This window comes from Bos indicus x Bos taurus, chromosome 2, assembly GCF_003369695.1.
Source record: "Bos indicus x Bos taurus breed Angus x Brahman F1 hybrid chromosome 2, Bos_hybrid_MaternalHap_v2.0, whole genome shotgun sequence".
Classification (NCBI taxonomy): domain Eukaryota; kingdom Metazoa; phylum Chordata; class Mammalia; order Artiodactyla; family Bovidae; genus Bos; species Bos indicus x Bos taurus.
The window spans coordinates 127,668,638-127,684,683 of record NC_040077.1 but is presented as its reverse complement, the minus strand read 5'-3'; the positions used below and the strand labels follow the sequence as shown (position 1 = coordinate 127,684,683).

At 54.4% G+C, this 16,046-nt stretch overlaps 1 protein-coding gene across 1 annotated transcript in view; it reads right to left on the bottom strand.

Annotated features, from left to right (window-relative positions):
* Positions 1-14,975, bottom strand: part of RUNX3 (runt related transcription factor 3) — a 31,586-nt gene extending 16,611 nt beyond the window's left edge. Inside the window, exons 1-3 of the mRNA XM_027520120.1 lie at positions 14,532-14,975; positions 12,435-12,591; positions 2,992-3,096 (exon numbers count right to left, since the gene is read on the bottom strand). Coding sequence (XP_027375921.1) covers positions 2,992-3,096; positions 12,435-12,591; positions 14,532-14,825 — 556 coding nt within the window. The 5' untranslated portion in view covers positions 14,826-14,975. The remainder of the gene's footprint in view (positions 1-2,991; positions 3,097-12,434; positions 12,592-14,531) is intronic.
* Between the last annotated feature and the right edge of the window lie 1,071 nt (positions 14,976-16,046).

Here is a 16,046-nt window from a genome sequence, read left to right as displayed (position 1 = left end):
CAAGCGGCTTTGTCTGCCGGCATGTCTCCTCCTGGGGTAGTTGAGGATCAGGTGAGAGACTCTGGGGGACTTCTCTGGCAGTCCAGTGGTTAAGACACTTGCACTGCAGGGGCGCAGGCTTGACCCCTGGTCTGGGAACTGAGATCCTACGTGGCGCACAGCGCAGCCCTCCCCAAAAGAGACTCTGCAAAGGGCCCAGCATCCCGGGAACGCTCGCTGACCAAACGCAGCTGAGCCGGCCTCTGACTACTTACAGGTGGGGAAATGGAAGCTGAGAAAGGAGGCGGCGGTGTCCAAAGGTGGCCGAGTGCAGGCCAGGTTGGAGCTGGAACCAGGGGTGCTGGGGAGACCCGCCCTGAGGGCCGGGCGGAGGGGAGGAGACCAGGAGGGCCACCTCCCACATTCGCCCTTTTCTATAAATGAGCTTCTGCTAAGATCAGAGGGCGGCAAAGGATAAGATGGATGGATGGCATCACCAACTCAATGGACATGAATCTGAGCAAGCTCCTGGAGACAGTGAAGGACAGGGAAGCCTGGCGAGTGCTGCAGTCCATGGGGTTGCAAAGTCGGATATGACTTAGTGTCTGAACAACAACCAAGATTTTGTTTCAAGAAACTGCTTTAAAACCACTGATCTGGCCCACACTGACTTGCTTCTGACTCCAGGGTCTTTCAGAGCCCAGCTTCGTTCCTTTCCTCTTGCTGCCTCCAACTATGCCATCCCTGCCCCAACCAGCTCACCCCAGGAAGGGGCTGTCTCAGGTGTGGGAGACCTAGGGAGAGACGAGCAGACAAGGACTCGACTGGGGGGCTCTCAAGGGCAGAGAGCTGAGCCTCCTTCCTCATCCAGCGGCCTTAGTTGGGGAGGGTGGGCAGCTCTGGGCCGGGCAGGGCTGAACACAGCGGGTCCAGGCATTGGACCCTTCTGGAATCTGAGGGATCCAGGCATTGGCTGGGTCCTGGGACCCTGGGACCCTTCCCATCAAGCTCCAAGTCCCCTGCCCACCAGCCTCTATGCACGGAAGCTCGCCGCTTTATGGAGTGGCTCCTCAGTGCTCAGCATCATGCTGAGCCCAACTGTGGCTCCCATTCATCCTGATTCAGCCCCTGGAGACTTACAGTAAAACAGCACCTCCTTCATCAGAGACTCAATACCTCTATTACTATGACCTGGGTTTCTCAGCAGCCACCCTGCTGCTGACCAAGAAAGGTTCAACCATTGACCAATGGTGGTGGTGGTGGTGGTGGGAGTATGGGGGAAGCCAGACAACAAGGATTAACAGAACACCGGGGATCCAGAGACTCACAAGGACCCTCCCACTGCTACAGCCAGATACTATCCACATGCCATCACTGGCCAGCAGGCTGGGAGGTATCATCCCACTCCCTGGAGGAGGCAGCCGAGGTGCAGAGAGGTCAAGGACTGCCCCAAGGTCCCCCGGCCAGGCAAGCCGGGTCAGAATCTGCTCTCTGTACCAGGCACCTGTGGCTCACAAGGGCTTCCCAGACATCACCGCCTTGAGACTCTTGGGGTCACTGACCTCGTTCACAGATGACAAAACCAAGACCAAAAAGGAGACAAGACTTCTCTTGAGTCACAAAGCCCAAGGTCATAGTCATGGGCCCATCCACATCTAATCCCTGCGGGAAGGAACCAGCAGGAATTTGGCCAGGGCAGGTGCCAGCTGGGAGGTGAATCACTTGGGCCTGATGACTGTGATCAGGAGCCTGGGTGGAGGGGGTTAGAGGAGGTGGCCTTGACAAGCCTGCAGGGAAACACTTCCAGGGCTGTAAGACCCAGCTCTGAGCCCTTTCCCGGTGGCCAGGTGCTGGCGTGGGCTGGACAGATCAGGGGGCCAGGCCTGATTCCCCAAGGGGAGAGTGGCCCAGGGCCAGGCCTGGCTGGTCCTCACTGAGGCTGCCCTTGCACAGCCACAGCGCCTTCCCAGCCTCCTTCCTCAGGCCCACTTAGGCCTGGAATTGGAACTGAAAGCTATTTGTGGGAAGACAGGGCACCTCCCTACACCTAAGACAGTGTGAGGCCCTGGCCAGGTTCCCAACATCCCCAGGGCTGGATTCCTCCTTCTGGGAACCCAGTGACCCTCTGGTTCAGAATCCCATGAGACAAGAAATGTGAGAGGGTTTTCTAAACTGTAAAGGGCCTCAATACATCGATCATGCCACAAGTCGGGGCCAGTCCACATAAGAGCTCTGCTCTGAGGTCAGGAAGCAACCAGTCCAGAGATGACTGGCTGCTTCTTTGTTTCATTCATTCATTCCCTCATTCATTCAGGAAACACTGGTCTCTGGCCCACAGTGGCAGCTGCTCCTCCGGTTTCCCTAATCTGAATCTGAAACTCTGGGTCATCCAGCAGGCAGAAGCAACGAAACAGAAACCTTCTTTGATGCTAAAATGCACAGATGCCCTGCTCCCTGCAGAGAATACGTGCTCAATAAACATTTGCGGAATCAGATCTGCATTCCTATCTCAAGAGGTGGGTCCTGGGGTCAGAGTGTCTGGGCTCTATGAGACTTAAGTCACACCCTGAGATTCAAAGGAAGGGTTTCCAAGAAGGGGATATGGCCTCGCACCCCAAGCAGCACCTGCTTCGCGTGCTCCCTCCCTCCCATGCTGGCAGAGGAAGCTGGGGTGGAGTCAAGCCAACCTGGCCCCATCTCCACCCCAAACACACAATGCCCTCTCTGCAGTCTTTTCCATTCTTTCCTTTCCATATTCCCCCCAATGGGCAGTCAACCCTCGGGGTGGCAGGGTGGAGGTCAAGCTGATTCCATCACCTCCCCTTTGCAGCCTGGCTTCCTACAGCCCCAGGCTTAGCATCAGCACGTACTGCAGGGAAGCCGGGGTGCAGAGTTGAGCGGCAGGACTGCAGTCCCCCACGGCTCCAGGGATCCAGTGCCATCTGCCTGACTCTGGTGACCCCACTGGGCCCTCCTCCCCAACCCAGTTGGCTCAATGGCTTTGGCACTTACGTCTAGGCTCCCGGGGTCCATCCACGGTCACTTTGATGGCGCGATGGTAGGTGGCCACTTGCGTGGGGTTGGTGAACACGGTGATGGTCAGCGTGAAACTCTTACCTGGGGCGGAAATAAAGGCAGGAGGTTGGCACCAGGAAGCTATTCACAACAGCCTGAAGCCCTCATCTTCCAGAAGGGCCGGGTCTCTCTCCTGTGACCCCGAGGTAAAGAGAGGGCTCTGAGTGAACATCAAGCTGCTGGGCTTGGCATTCAAGGCCCCCTGGAGGCCTGGCACCCATTTGATCACATTCCCCCTGCCCTGCGTTCTGGCCTCCCTGGCTTATTTCTTCCCTGTTTTTTGGCCTTTGTGCTATTCCTCAGAGACTCTCAGGATTTGGGGGAGGGGAGCCAGGATAGGTACATGTTTTTTCCTGAAAATAATTCATAACCTTTAGAGAAAAATTTGAGAATACAGAAAATACAAAAAAAAGAAGAAACCACCCACAGTTCCACTAACTAGAGAGAAACACTATTAACATTTGACTGTTCTCTCCTGCAACCCTTTTCGGGCGAGTGTGTGTTTTTACACAGTTGTAAAAATGACACTAAAGTAAATATTTCCGTACCCTCTTTTTTTTTTTCTGTTCACTTAACATCACATCATAAGCACTTATGTCATTAAAAATTCTTCATAAACTTCATTTTTAATGGCTGCAAAATATTTCCACTCATGGAAGTCTCATCTTTTATTTATCCGTCTCCTTATCTTGGGTATTTATGCTGCTGCTCATTTCTTATTGGCGTGTGCAACTGGGGCTTGAAAAAGGACTGATTTGGGAGCTACAGACATTTCATTTGTAGACACAACTGTTATTTCCAGAACTCTGTTCTATTTTTAGATAGACATTTGGCCCCAAAAGTCTCCATTCAAAATTCCTGAGGGGAAAAAAAAACTTTAAAAATCATGATTTTTGTGTTACCGTTTAAAATAAAAGGAAAGTGACCTTCTGTTTATAAAAATCTTTGTCTACACCTCTGCTTATTTCCTTAGATTAGACTCCAGGCAGCGGTGAGTGATTTCATCGCATCAGAGGGCTGAGATGGATTCAGGGGCCCTGATCTCCCCAGTGAGATGACTCTCCAGAGAGAAGCATGGTGATCGGAATGGGGCCGAGTCTACTGTGATGTGCTCAGCATCTTCAGGACCAAGTCTATCAAGGCGGAAGATCTCTGAAATGCTCTTAACTTCAACACCTTTGTTCTATTATCAGTGAGACTGAAACGTTTCATGTGTTTATCATCTGTTCTCATCCAACACAAATGAGTGCTTCACGGTCTTCCAGAGTTGTAAGGTTTTAACGCCTTAAACACACACACACACACACCCCGCTCTCCAGCAAGCTTCTTAACACTCTCCTTGTCCTGTTTGTGGCAATCGGTCTCCCACTTCACTGGCCCTTAGATTTCGCTTTCTGACTCCGAGCTGATTTGCATTTTCAGTTCTGCCTCTTGATTGGTGACTGCTCCTGTCTTTTCATGTTTGGGGAGGTTTCCCCGTGGAACAAGCAGATAAAGGGTACCTTCGATCAATATCATCCTCTCGAACTCTTACATCGCTCTTTGATTCTTCTAGGGATTTACCGGTTGGCCTGGTAGAAGGTAAAGGTTTTTCCTCAAAGGGCAACCTAATTTTCCCAGCACCTTTTCTGAAGTTGGAGTCTCCTTTCCTGCCCTGTTCTCCATTTCATCAAAGTCTCCACGATATATGAGGTTGGGGGTGGGGGTGCGCGAGGATCACTGAACCCCAAGTCACACTGGCCTCCTTCTGCTCTGCCTCTGAGCACCCCTACTTCTGGTCCGCAGTTACGTGCCTGGGGACCCCCGAGGGCAGGGGCCAATGGCTCTGTGCACCTGCGTCCCCCAGGGCTGTCCTCATTTTCTCAACACCCATCCAGGACAGGCAGACCCAATTCCACATTCCCACTTCACAGGTGGGAGACAAAAGTTTGAGGAGTGTGTGTCGGTGGGAGGGACCAATAGCCAGCTTAGCATGGCTGGTACTTGATGATCCAGTGATGGGAGTGAAAATTCCAGCCCCAGAAACAGGACAACCCAGCGCAAAAGAAAACAGCCATAAAAAGGAACAAAACTGCCATTTGCAGAGACATGGATGAGACTGTCACACGGACCGAAGGAAGTCAGAAAGAGAAAAACAAATAGCGTATATTAGCACATATATGTGAATTCTAGAGAAATGATACAGGTGAACCTATTTGCAAAGCAGACACAGAGATACAGACAAAGAGAACAAATGTATGGACCCCACAGGGCAAGAGTGGGTGGGATGAACTGGGAGATTACGACTGGCATATACACACTACTATGTATAAAATAGAGACTAGGATAATGAGAGGAGAAGGCGATGGCACCCCACTCCAGTACTCTTGCCTGGAAAATCCCATGGATGGAGGAGCCTGGTGGGCTGCAGTCCATGGGGTCGCTGGGAGTCGGACACAACTGAGCGACTTCACTTTCACTTTTCACTTTCATGCATTGGAGAAGAAAATGGCAACCCACTCCAGTGTTCTTGCCTGGAGAATCCCAGGGACGGGGGAGCCGTGTGGGCTGCCGTCCATGGGGTCGCACAGAGTCGGCCACGACTGAAGCGACTTAGCAGCAGCAGCAGTAGGATAATGAGAACCTACTGTATAGACAGGGAACTCTACTCAATGCTCTGCAGTGACCTAAATGGAAAGGAAATCCGGAAAAAAAAAAAAAGAGGGGATATATGTACACATATAGCTGATTCACTTTGCTTTACAGCAGAAACTAACAGCACTGTGAAGCAAGGATGTGTGTGTCAGTCGCTCGATCATGTCTGACTCTTTGTGACACCATGGACTGTAGCCCCCCAGGCTCCCCGTCCATGGGATCTTTCAGGCAAGAATACTGGAGTGGGTGGCCATTCTCTTCTGCAGGGGATCTCCCCCACCCAGGGATCGAACCCGGGTGTCCTGCATTGCAGGCAGGTTATTTACTGTCTGAGTCACCAGTTCAGTTCAGTCGCTCAGTCCTGTCCGACTCTGCGACTCCACGAGTCACAACCAGGGAAGCCCCTAAAAGCAAAGATACTTGGATAAAAAAAAAAAAAAAGAAAAAAGAAAACCAGTCAGGCTGCTGGGGCCACACCAACGGGGGCTTCTGAGCCTGGGAGAGTGTGTGTGTGTGGGAAGGAGCAGGGTAAGGGTAGCCGTTTAAATTGAGGTGTGACTCGAACTGGGGCAGAGAGGGGCCTCTCTGGAGGAACTTTCCAGAACTGGCGGCTGGAGGCAGGGATGGAAATGCACCTGCGTCTGACCTGGCGTCTGGGTCAGAGAAACTAGCCTGGCCACTCACTCTCAGACCACAGGGGCACTTCCATGGCTTCTGGAAACAGGGCGTGCAGAAAGTCTCTTGGCCTCAGGCTCTCCGCCCACCCCCTCCCAGGGACCCTTCTGCCCCATTACTGCTTCCTCTCATTCTGAGGTCCGTTCCCTGCTGGACCCTCTCCCTAACCAGTCAGGAACTGTCCAGAGGTCACTGGGCTTCTGACCCTTCCCATTGCCTCCCTGGTACCAGGGTGGTTTAGGTGGCCAGCCCAGAGCCAATGGGCTGCGGGGTCCCTGCACTTGCCAGATCACTGAAGCCCTCTACGTTTAACCTCACTTGCTTCAGGTCGTCACTGAAAAGTCACCTTCCCAGGGAGGCCCTCCCGGGTCACTTCATCTAAAGGAGGCATTTTTATCCTGGCACGCCTCTTAGAATTGAGCGGGCTTGAGAAGTGCGATAGGAAAAAAAGAAAAGGACAGCAACTGTGTCTTCCCTAGCCTCCACCTGGAATGTAGCATCTCTCTGAAGGATGAACGTAGGCAACAAACCACAGAGGCATGACAGCAGTCTCCGTGACCTTGTCGCCAACAGACGTCACAGATACTAACATATCACGTTACAGACGGTGCAGATTTCTTTAAATATCTTTTGTGCACGTCACAACTTCAAAGTCATAGTCATCATCAAACCCGTTGCTAGATCTTGCTATTTAACAGGCTAACAAGACAGCATATTTATCACATAAAAAAAAATGTTTTGCTAACTGTGTTTTAATCTAATTGGCTTTCATCACCATCCTTTGCATTTTATCTCATTCTTTTTTTTTTCATGGTCCACTTTCTAAAAAAATTATTTTTAATTAGAGGATAATTGCTTTGCAATATTGTATAAATGTCTGCCACACATCAACATGAATCAGCCGTAGGTATACATATGTCCCCTCCCTCTTGAACTTCCCTCCCACCTCCCGATCCATCCCACCCCTCTAGGTTGAAAAACACTATTCTGAGACTGTTAAAGGGGTTCCTGGAGCGATCAAAGGTTAAGAAGCTCACTCTGAAGCATCACAGACCTTCCCACTTCCACTTGCTAGGCTTGAATTTCCTCCTAAGGTTTATTACTGCTAATAAGCCATCTACTTGTTTATCTTGTCTCCCTCCACTAGATGAAATGGTCGAAAGGCATCATCAACTCAATGGACAGGAGTCTGAGCAAACTCTGGGAGGTAGTGAAGGACAGGGAAGCCTGGTGTGCTGCAGTCCATGGGGTCGCAAAGAGCCAGACACGACTGAGCAACTGAACAAGTAGATGATACGCTCAGTGGGGGCCAGAATATTTGTCTTCATTGCTCTGTCCCCAGCCCCTAGGACAGCATCTGGCACACAGCATGTGCCCAAAGAATGTTTGTGAAATGAATTAAGGGCAGAGGTTACTGCTCCCATTTTACAGATGAGAAAACTGAGGCTCACAGCAGGGCAATGAGTTGGCCAGGTCACACGATAACCAAGCAGAACCCGGAAAGGTTAGCACTTACTGGAGCCTAACCCGCCACAATGACCCTAAGCATCTACTCCTTGGGTGTGAAAAACTCCACCCCACTAGGCAGCAAGCCACAGGCCAGCCCTGACATCACCAGCCCACCTCAACAGCTTCCTCCCAGTTTCTAGGCCTGACACCACCCTTCCCAGGTACCCACAGAGAGGAGGGAGGGAGGAGCTGGGACCTGGGAGCAGGAGTGGGAGGGGTCAGGTGTCAGGTGCCACAGGAGGCTGCGCCCCCCACCTCCGCGAACCAGAGGTGGGGGAAGCCATCTCCCAGAGCACCCCTCGCCTCTCTCTGTGCCTGGCAGCAAATCCATCCAGCCGTCTCTTAAGGGCAGGAAGCCGAGAGGACTTTGTGCAGGAATCCCAGGCTCACTTGCACATCAAGGTGCAACTCCTGGACTGTGGGCAGGTGGCCCTGCAAGTGGGGGCCGGAGTCCTAGTCTGGAGATTGCTGCTCTGTGGGGCTGAGAACGGCGTCCAGACTTCACCAGAGGACCCGGGTTTCGGTTGCTGAATGCAGCAGAACGTGGTGAGGTCTGGCAGTGTGGTGCTGGGCAAGTCTCTGTCCCTCTAGGCCTGGGTTCCTGTGGAACGAGTCCCCGCCCCTGGGGCTTCATGGACAGGGGGAGGACGCATCTCTGGGGGCCTCTGGATTTGTTCAGGGTCGACCAAGAAGCCATCTACTCCTCTCCCACCAGCGGTCCCCCTAAGCCTGTGTCCACAATCGCATTCCAAATTTCTTGCCACACACTGAGGTTTCTTTTTAACCAGTTCATGACAGTTCAGTTCTTTTCATCTTCACCTAGGCCAGTAGCCCCCTCCTCAGTTCAGTTCAGTTCAGTTCAGCCAGTCAGTCGTGTCTGACTCTTTGCGACCCCAGGGACTATAGCAAGCCAGGCCTCCCTGTCCATCACCAACTCCCGAAGTTGACTCAAACTCAGGTCCATTGAGTCAGTGATGCCACCCAACCACCTCATCTTCTGTTGTCCCCTTCTCCTTCTACCTTCAATTTTTTCTAGCATCAGGGTCTTTTCCAGTGAGTCAGTTCTTTCCCTCAGGTGGCCAAAGTATTGGGAGTTTCAGCTTCAGCATCAGTCCTTCCAATGAATATTTACTGATTTCCTTTAGGATGGACTGGTTGGATCTCCTTGCAGTCCAAGGGACTCTCAAGAGTCTTCTCCAACACCACAGTTCAAAAGCATCAGTTCTTTGGTGCTCAGCTAAAAACCACAGCTTTGACTAGGGGCCATTTTGGGAGTTTATGGTGCGTGGTCCTCAAGGGGTGGGATGTGGTGGGTGGGGAGATACAAATATCAAGCACTGCACAAGGCAATGGATTATTCACTCCTTCTGTGTGAAAAGCAGCTTACAGACAGTCTCTGAGCCATGAGCCTAACTCAGTTTTACATAAAACAGAAGTTTTTGCACTCTTTTAACATCTATTGAATTTTCCAGGCAAGAAGATAGTTCCTTAATTGTTTCAAAAAATTTTTGCTCAGAGTTTTGCCAAAAATTTCTCACAGCTTCAGCAAATTGTGACCCTGGCGACGGTGCCACATTCAGACTTTGAGTCACGTACACCTGGCCTGTAGGGTTGGAGGTCACAGGGCTTCCGCTAGAGGTGCAAACATCCATCCACCCCACAGTGTCTGTCTGCTCCAACATTTACATATTCAAATAGATACATTGTGATAAGTTACTTTTCCTTTCTCTCCATTAGAGTTATGGAATTATATCAATTTTGAGAATGCATGTAGGTGGATAGATTACGACGATATCATGCACATTTCAACCGTAGGATGGTAGAGGGCATGTTGCAAAAATTTTCTGTGAGAAGGGGTGCTGCGTCTGGCAGGGCGGGGACATCAGCCCTAATCACTGCAGGAGAATGACTTGGTTTCCTTCCCTTTCTTCTCTTGGTTTACACTTTCAGGCTTATCATGAGAGCTCTGTGGTAGTTCTGTGTATATGTCTTGCAAGGAAATCTCTTTCTTAGAATTAAGGCAGGATCAAGGGATAAAAAGCAAGGAGATGAACAGAAGTTTCCATCCGGCTTCTTAAGTTCTGGCAGAAGTCAGAGAGCCAGGGAAAGGCTTGGAGTCCCAAACCCCAGGCTGTCCTGATTCCTAACGTGGCCCAAACTGTCTGTGTCAACGACCGATGCGTTCGTGGGAGGGAATTTCCCAATGGGCAGGCTGGGCGCAGCAGAGGTGTGGCTGCATGCCACAGGACCCCTGTGTCCTCCTTCCTCACTGCCAGCCGCCTCCACTTCTCCCACTCAACAATTCACATCTTCTGGTTTTCCCCCACCCCCGCCCAAACCACACCATAATCAGAGAATCAGTGACTGTCACCACTCAAAGAGACTTCAAAGGTCTCCTCCAGTCCCAGGCACCTGAAGTAACACAGTCTCTAACCTGTATCCCGTTCTCATCAGGTGCCAACCGATACACTAGTACCAGTTTCCTTAATGCTCTAAGAAATCCCACAAGGGAGGTACGAGTATTGCCCCATTTTACAGATGAGGCAACAACCGAGACACACAGAGGTTAGTAAGCCATTTGCTCAGTGTTATCCAGCCAGTCACCAGCAGAGCTGGGACTGGAACCGGGTTGGTTGGTCGCAAAGCCCAGGCTGACTGATGAGCCTCCGAGGTCTGCAAGGCTCATCGAGTTCCATGGGCATCGGAACTCCCACTCAGGCCTCTTCTGCCTCCTAGGACCACTGAGATTGGAGAGAGAATGGAGTTTGTAAACTCCACCTCCTGCACCTCCCAGAGTCAGGATCCCAGCCTCCCTCCACAGTGCCTCCTCCAAGAGCCCGCGGCTGAATGATGCTTTGGAAACCTAGCTCCCTCTCTGTGGGCCTTGCGGGGTGGGTGCAGGTCTGTGGGTATAAATACTACCAAGAAATAATTTTCACTGGAGGGGATGGCCAGGTGAGGTCTCAGGAACACACAGAATAACCAATTTGTCACTTTCCAGGAGAGGGAGTGGGGGACACTCCTGACGCTTCGCTGGGCTCCCAGCACTGACTGCCCCTTCTGCTGCAGCTCTAGGGGGCCTCCACAGCCACTGCTGGACCCGGCCACCGCCCGAGACCCAACCGCACCCAACCGCACCCGAACGAGCCCCCGCCGACCAGTGGCCCGACTCTCCACTTGGGGCTGGGGCTGGGATTAAGTTGCAAAAGGCTTGAGAGATTGGGAATGACAAAGGGGGCTTGGAGACTAATTAGGAGCAGCAATGAAAGCTTAATTCATAAAAGCAAACATTTTCCATCCATCAACCTGCAACCAGTTAAGGGCAACGTTTGAAAGAAATCTGTGCGTGGGGAAGGGAGCCAACAGGAACAGGAAATGTTTGAAAGAATGTAAACTATTTCAGTTTCATAAAAAAGTAACAAGTAAACAGTTATTACATGCAAATAATGCCCTGGTTTTAATTAATGCTGAAAAGTCAAAATATGTTTGACATTTGTATGTATACATTGAACGGCTGGAGAGGAAAAAATGGTGCCCAGATGCCCGTTTCCGAGCTGGGCTGGCGGCTCAGAGGGAACTAAAACCTTAAGAAGGTCTTGTTTATTGGTGATGAAAAGTACAATTCTGCCTCAGCCTCTGTGGAGACTGGAAGCAGAGGGAACCTAGCTAGCTTTCTTAACAAGCTGGAGGGGTCGGCTGGTTGCCTGGAAAGGACACTCCCCGCTTTTAGCTTTTCGGCAGCCTGGTCTTAAAGGGCCAGCAAGCCCTTAAGTCTCCATTTCGCCCCGGCCGGGGTTCTAGGATTTCTTAATCCAGAAGTGATGATGGGGTTTCAGGTCCCAGCCGCCTCCCACTCAATAGCCCCTGGCGGCAGCCACAGTGGCGTCTGGTCCTGCCTTCCCTCATAATGCCCCAGGAAGATCAGATAGGCAGGGTGGCACACCAGCCTTGTTTCTAGAGTGGGAGATGGCAGCCTTCAAGCTCTGCTTTCCAGCACCCAGCATCCTGCACTGCATTCGTTTTTTTTTTTTTTTTCTTTTCTAAACCACCTTAAGGTTCAAAGGGGCTGGCGAAACTGTGGCTTCGGGAGACCACAGCTGGGGAGAGGCAGCCTCAAAGTGTCGGGGAGACTCCACCCCAGTGGAGAGAGTGGTTGGGGTGTTCGGGGCCCCAAAGACCAAGGATTTGTCTAAACCAGCTTCTAAGTAAAGTGCCGCGCCATAAAGACCCACGAGGCCCCATTTTGAGCTTGTTGGTCCACGATCTCCCAGCATCTTTTGTGAGGCTGAGGTGCTTAATTGGGAAAGAGGGGAGACGCAGAAGGCTTCACAAGTTAGTAAACCCCAGAAACGGGAAGAAAACTGTGTCTTTTCTGGCCAAGGACCCTAACTTTCTCCACGTCTTCAAAAGGGTCTGAAACACCTTAAGGAGTTCCAAACTAATGTTTTGGACAGAGCTGGGCCTGGAGACCTGCTTCGAGGGCTTCTGCAAGGACCCCAAAACCTCGTTCTCAGCTTACTTCCCTGCGCCTCTGCCATCGCCAAAGTCGTCCTTCCGCTCACCTCGCCCACTGCGGCCCACGAAGCGGAGGTCATTGAACCTGGCCACCTGGTTCTTCATGACGGCCGAGGCGTTGCGCAGCTCAGCGGAGTAGTTCTCGTCGTTGCCCGCCATCACTGTCACCACCGTTCCATCCGGCACATCCCCCAGCGCCACCACCTGAGGGCACGGGGGCAGGGGGACAGCTTAGGCAGGTAGGAGAGGCCAGCGAAAGAAGGGGAGGGGCAGGGTCAGCAGCTCCCCTACACGGCCCAGGCGCAGTGCGGATTTTTCAAATGCGGGGGTGGAGAAGAGGCTTAAAAACGATAGACACTTGCGCCCCCACCCCCAATACCACAAAAATCAGAAGGCAAAAATCTCTACTTTCCACACCCAAATCCTACATCAACTGGTTAAGTCACGTCCCGAAGAACTGATCCTTTCAATGCAATGAAACCTAAGTGAAAGCGAGGAATGAGCACAGCCGCTATGTCCTGGGGTGCAGTTCCTCTCTTCCCTTCAGCTTGAGCAAAAGAGGAATCAACATGCTCCTAGCAACCGAGACTCTGAGTGAAAATAATATCAACAACAACAATAACGGGACTGCTCCCCCACATTCAATTAATGCAAGAGCCCTTTGGGGTATGAAATGGGGCCCCGAAATGCGGCCCAGGCCCAGTTTATCTGCCTCTGCAGAGCCTGAATTCGTTATGCAGGGAAAATGCAAAACGCAAAACAAACTGCTGTTTTGAGAGGGGCTGCCCAGAAATCCCCTTTAAAGTGAGAGAGGGGCTTCTGATAGCAGGAGGATGCACCTGCTGGGGAATTGCAAAATGAAGGTGGAGATGCCCCTCTAATACAGTCTTCCCCACCCCAGGCCCCAAGGAGCGTGGAGAGGCAGATGCCTTTTGCAAAGGAAATCAGACTGCAAAGGCAGTCACAGCCATTTAAACGTGGCCACCGCGTGCAGGGACTAGGGATCCAGATGGTAAAAATTTCAAGGAGAAAATGTTTGGGGTCTGATTAAAAAGGCCAGATTTCCTGTCAACATCCTGTCTTCTTTTAATTTCAAAGATTCCTTTTAAGCTCCAAGTGACAGTAAAACCTCCGATCTGAGGATTAAAGTCACACGGGCCTCCCCCTCCCCCTCCTCCCCGGGAGATTTTCCCCAGTGGTATTTTAAGATGTCACCCGGGAGACCTCAAAGAGCCACTCATCCCTTTTTCCAATTTGGAGTCGTCTTAATGGGACCGAAGACGGCCTCGGCTGCCAGGAGCCGCTGTTTCCAGCCACCTCGGGCACCCGCCACCCCCAGCCGCTGGCCCTTCCTGCGTTGCCCTTTCTCACGGCAGCTGTGAGAGGTTTAGGGGAAAACCAAGGCGTTTTCGTTTCATCTCGCTGCCCCCTTAAAAAAAAATGAAAATGAAACAGTCGCCTACTCCCCAGCAAAGAGAAAAAAGCTCCTCGGGATGGCTACTAGGGGCTGCCAGGGGTGGGAGCGCACCGCCCCCCTCCCCCAATCTCGGTCTGACATTCGGGTTCCCGGCCAGCAATCGTTTAGGGTTCAGGGCCCCCCATCACGGCCTGGAGCCTCCCGGTGTAAAATTTCAGAAGCCAGGAGTTGACGGTGTGAGCAGGAAGTGTTTTCTGAGAGCCGTGCAGGAGGAGGGGTGCGGGCAGGGGAGGGTAGGCCCTCTCCCACCCTCCGCACCCCGCCTCCGGGGTCCTCGCCCGGGTCCCAGGGCTCCTCTCTGCCCTGCTCGCTGCCCGCAGGGCTGTATCCGAGAGATCCGGTTGGGGAAGAGCGAAACCCCATCCGCCCGTTTCCGCATCAACGGTCTCTCCGCAGGGCCCCTCTTCTCCACCACCCCAAGACCGAAGAAGGCAAAGCCCTTAAAAAGTCATCCGTGCCGGGTGCATTCTAGAGTGTATGCCCAAGTCCCCGGGTGGAGCGCGCAAAAGCTCCGGGGGGCCCGGCGGCCGGGCTCTCACCCCTGGGGTCTCTCGGGCGCCTCCCTTCCCCTCCCTTTTCCGGGGCTTTGACTCCTGCAGCGGAGACGCCCGGAGCTGCCTGGCCGGTGTCCTCCCGCCCGGGGGTGAAGGGCCTCCCCCGCACTCACCTTGAAGGCGACGGGCAGCGTCTTGTTGCAACGCCAGTGCGAGGGCAGTACGGAGCAGAGGAAGTTGGGGCTGTCTGTGCGCACGAGCTCGCCCGCGTGGTCCGCCAGCACATCCACCATCGAGCGCACCTCGGGTCGGGCGCGCCCGCCGGGGCCCACGGCCGCCTGCGCGGTCAGCGCGCCGCTGTTCTCGCCCATCTTGCCGCCGCCGCCGCCGCCGCCGCCGCCGCAGGGGAAGGCCGTGGAGGGAGGTGTGAAGCGGCGGCTGGTGCTCGGGTCTACAGGAATACGCATAACAGCGGCCGTCAGGGCGCCGGGCGGGCGGCGGCGGCGGCTCGGCTCCCCCGGGGGCGGCCGGCGCGGGCGCCTCTCCTCCGCGGCCGCTGCTGCTGCTGCCGCTGCGAGAAGCGGGAAAGCAGAAGCGGCCGGGCTGGGGCCTCAGGGCGCCGGGGCGTGGGGTGGGATGGGGTGGGGTGGCGGGGGGCGGCGCCCGGGGACGCCCGCCGCGAGGCCTCACCGCCCCCCCGACGGCCGCGCCTCTGGCCCGGCCCGCTAGTCCCGCATCTTGGGGGTGTAGCGCGGCCCGCGTGCGGCCGCTCTTCGCGGCGGTCCCGGCGGCCTCGCTCAGGCTGCGGCGGGGCCCGCCGCCCGCCCGCCCGCCGTCCGCAGCCCGCTCGCGGCCGCCCCACCGACTGGGCGGCCGCAGCCCCAGAACAAAATCCTCGAGAACCGAGTGGCCGCGCCGCCGCCGCCGCCCGCGCGGGGTTAGTACCCCCGGGGGCCCGCGAGGGCGGGGCCGGCCCGAGCGACGCGTAGCGCAGCCAATGGGAGCCCCCATCGCGGGCACCTCGGCTGCGCTTGCCGGGGAGGAACGGGGGCCGCCGAAGGCCGCCCAACGGGGAGGGGCGGAAGGCTCCGCCCGGGGAGGGCGCCCGGGGTCCGGTCTGGGCCCCCCGACTCCCTGCGCGACAGCCCTGGGCTCCTGCAGAGTTCTGGGAGCTGGAGCCGAGGCTGAGAATTTGTTTAAAACGTCTAGTCCTTCCTGCCGCCACCCGCCCCCCACCCCCAGCTTCTTCGGGTGCCCTTCCCGGCCGCCGGCAGCCAGGCCTCCCCAGCTCCAGCTGCTTTCGGCCTGTGAAGCTTGCACCCCCCACCCCCAAGATGGGGACTGCGCGGGGAAGGGGGGGGCGGACCTCAAGTCCGGTAACACCAAGCGGGTAGCGGCCCCAGAGTGCCTTTTCCCTGCCCCTACCTGTCCCGCAAATTATTTTGACCCCAGAAACTCCACCGCACACGAGATGACGCTCACCAGCCAGAGGCCTCTGCAGCACTGAGCCGTGCGCAACTTTCCTCGCGGCCCGGGGCCAGGGAGAAGAGTGTCCCCTCCGTGCCCGCATCGGCGTGGGGGCGAGTAACACCATTCCTCTCCGCTCTCCCCTCCAAAAATGACTTTCAGGATCGCGCAGGCCTCGCTGCGTCGTCGGCCTATGGCTCTTTGAAAAACACGACGGTGCC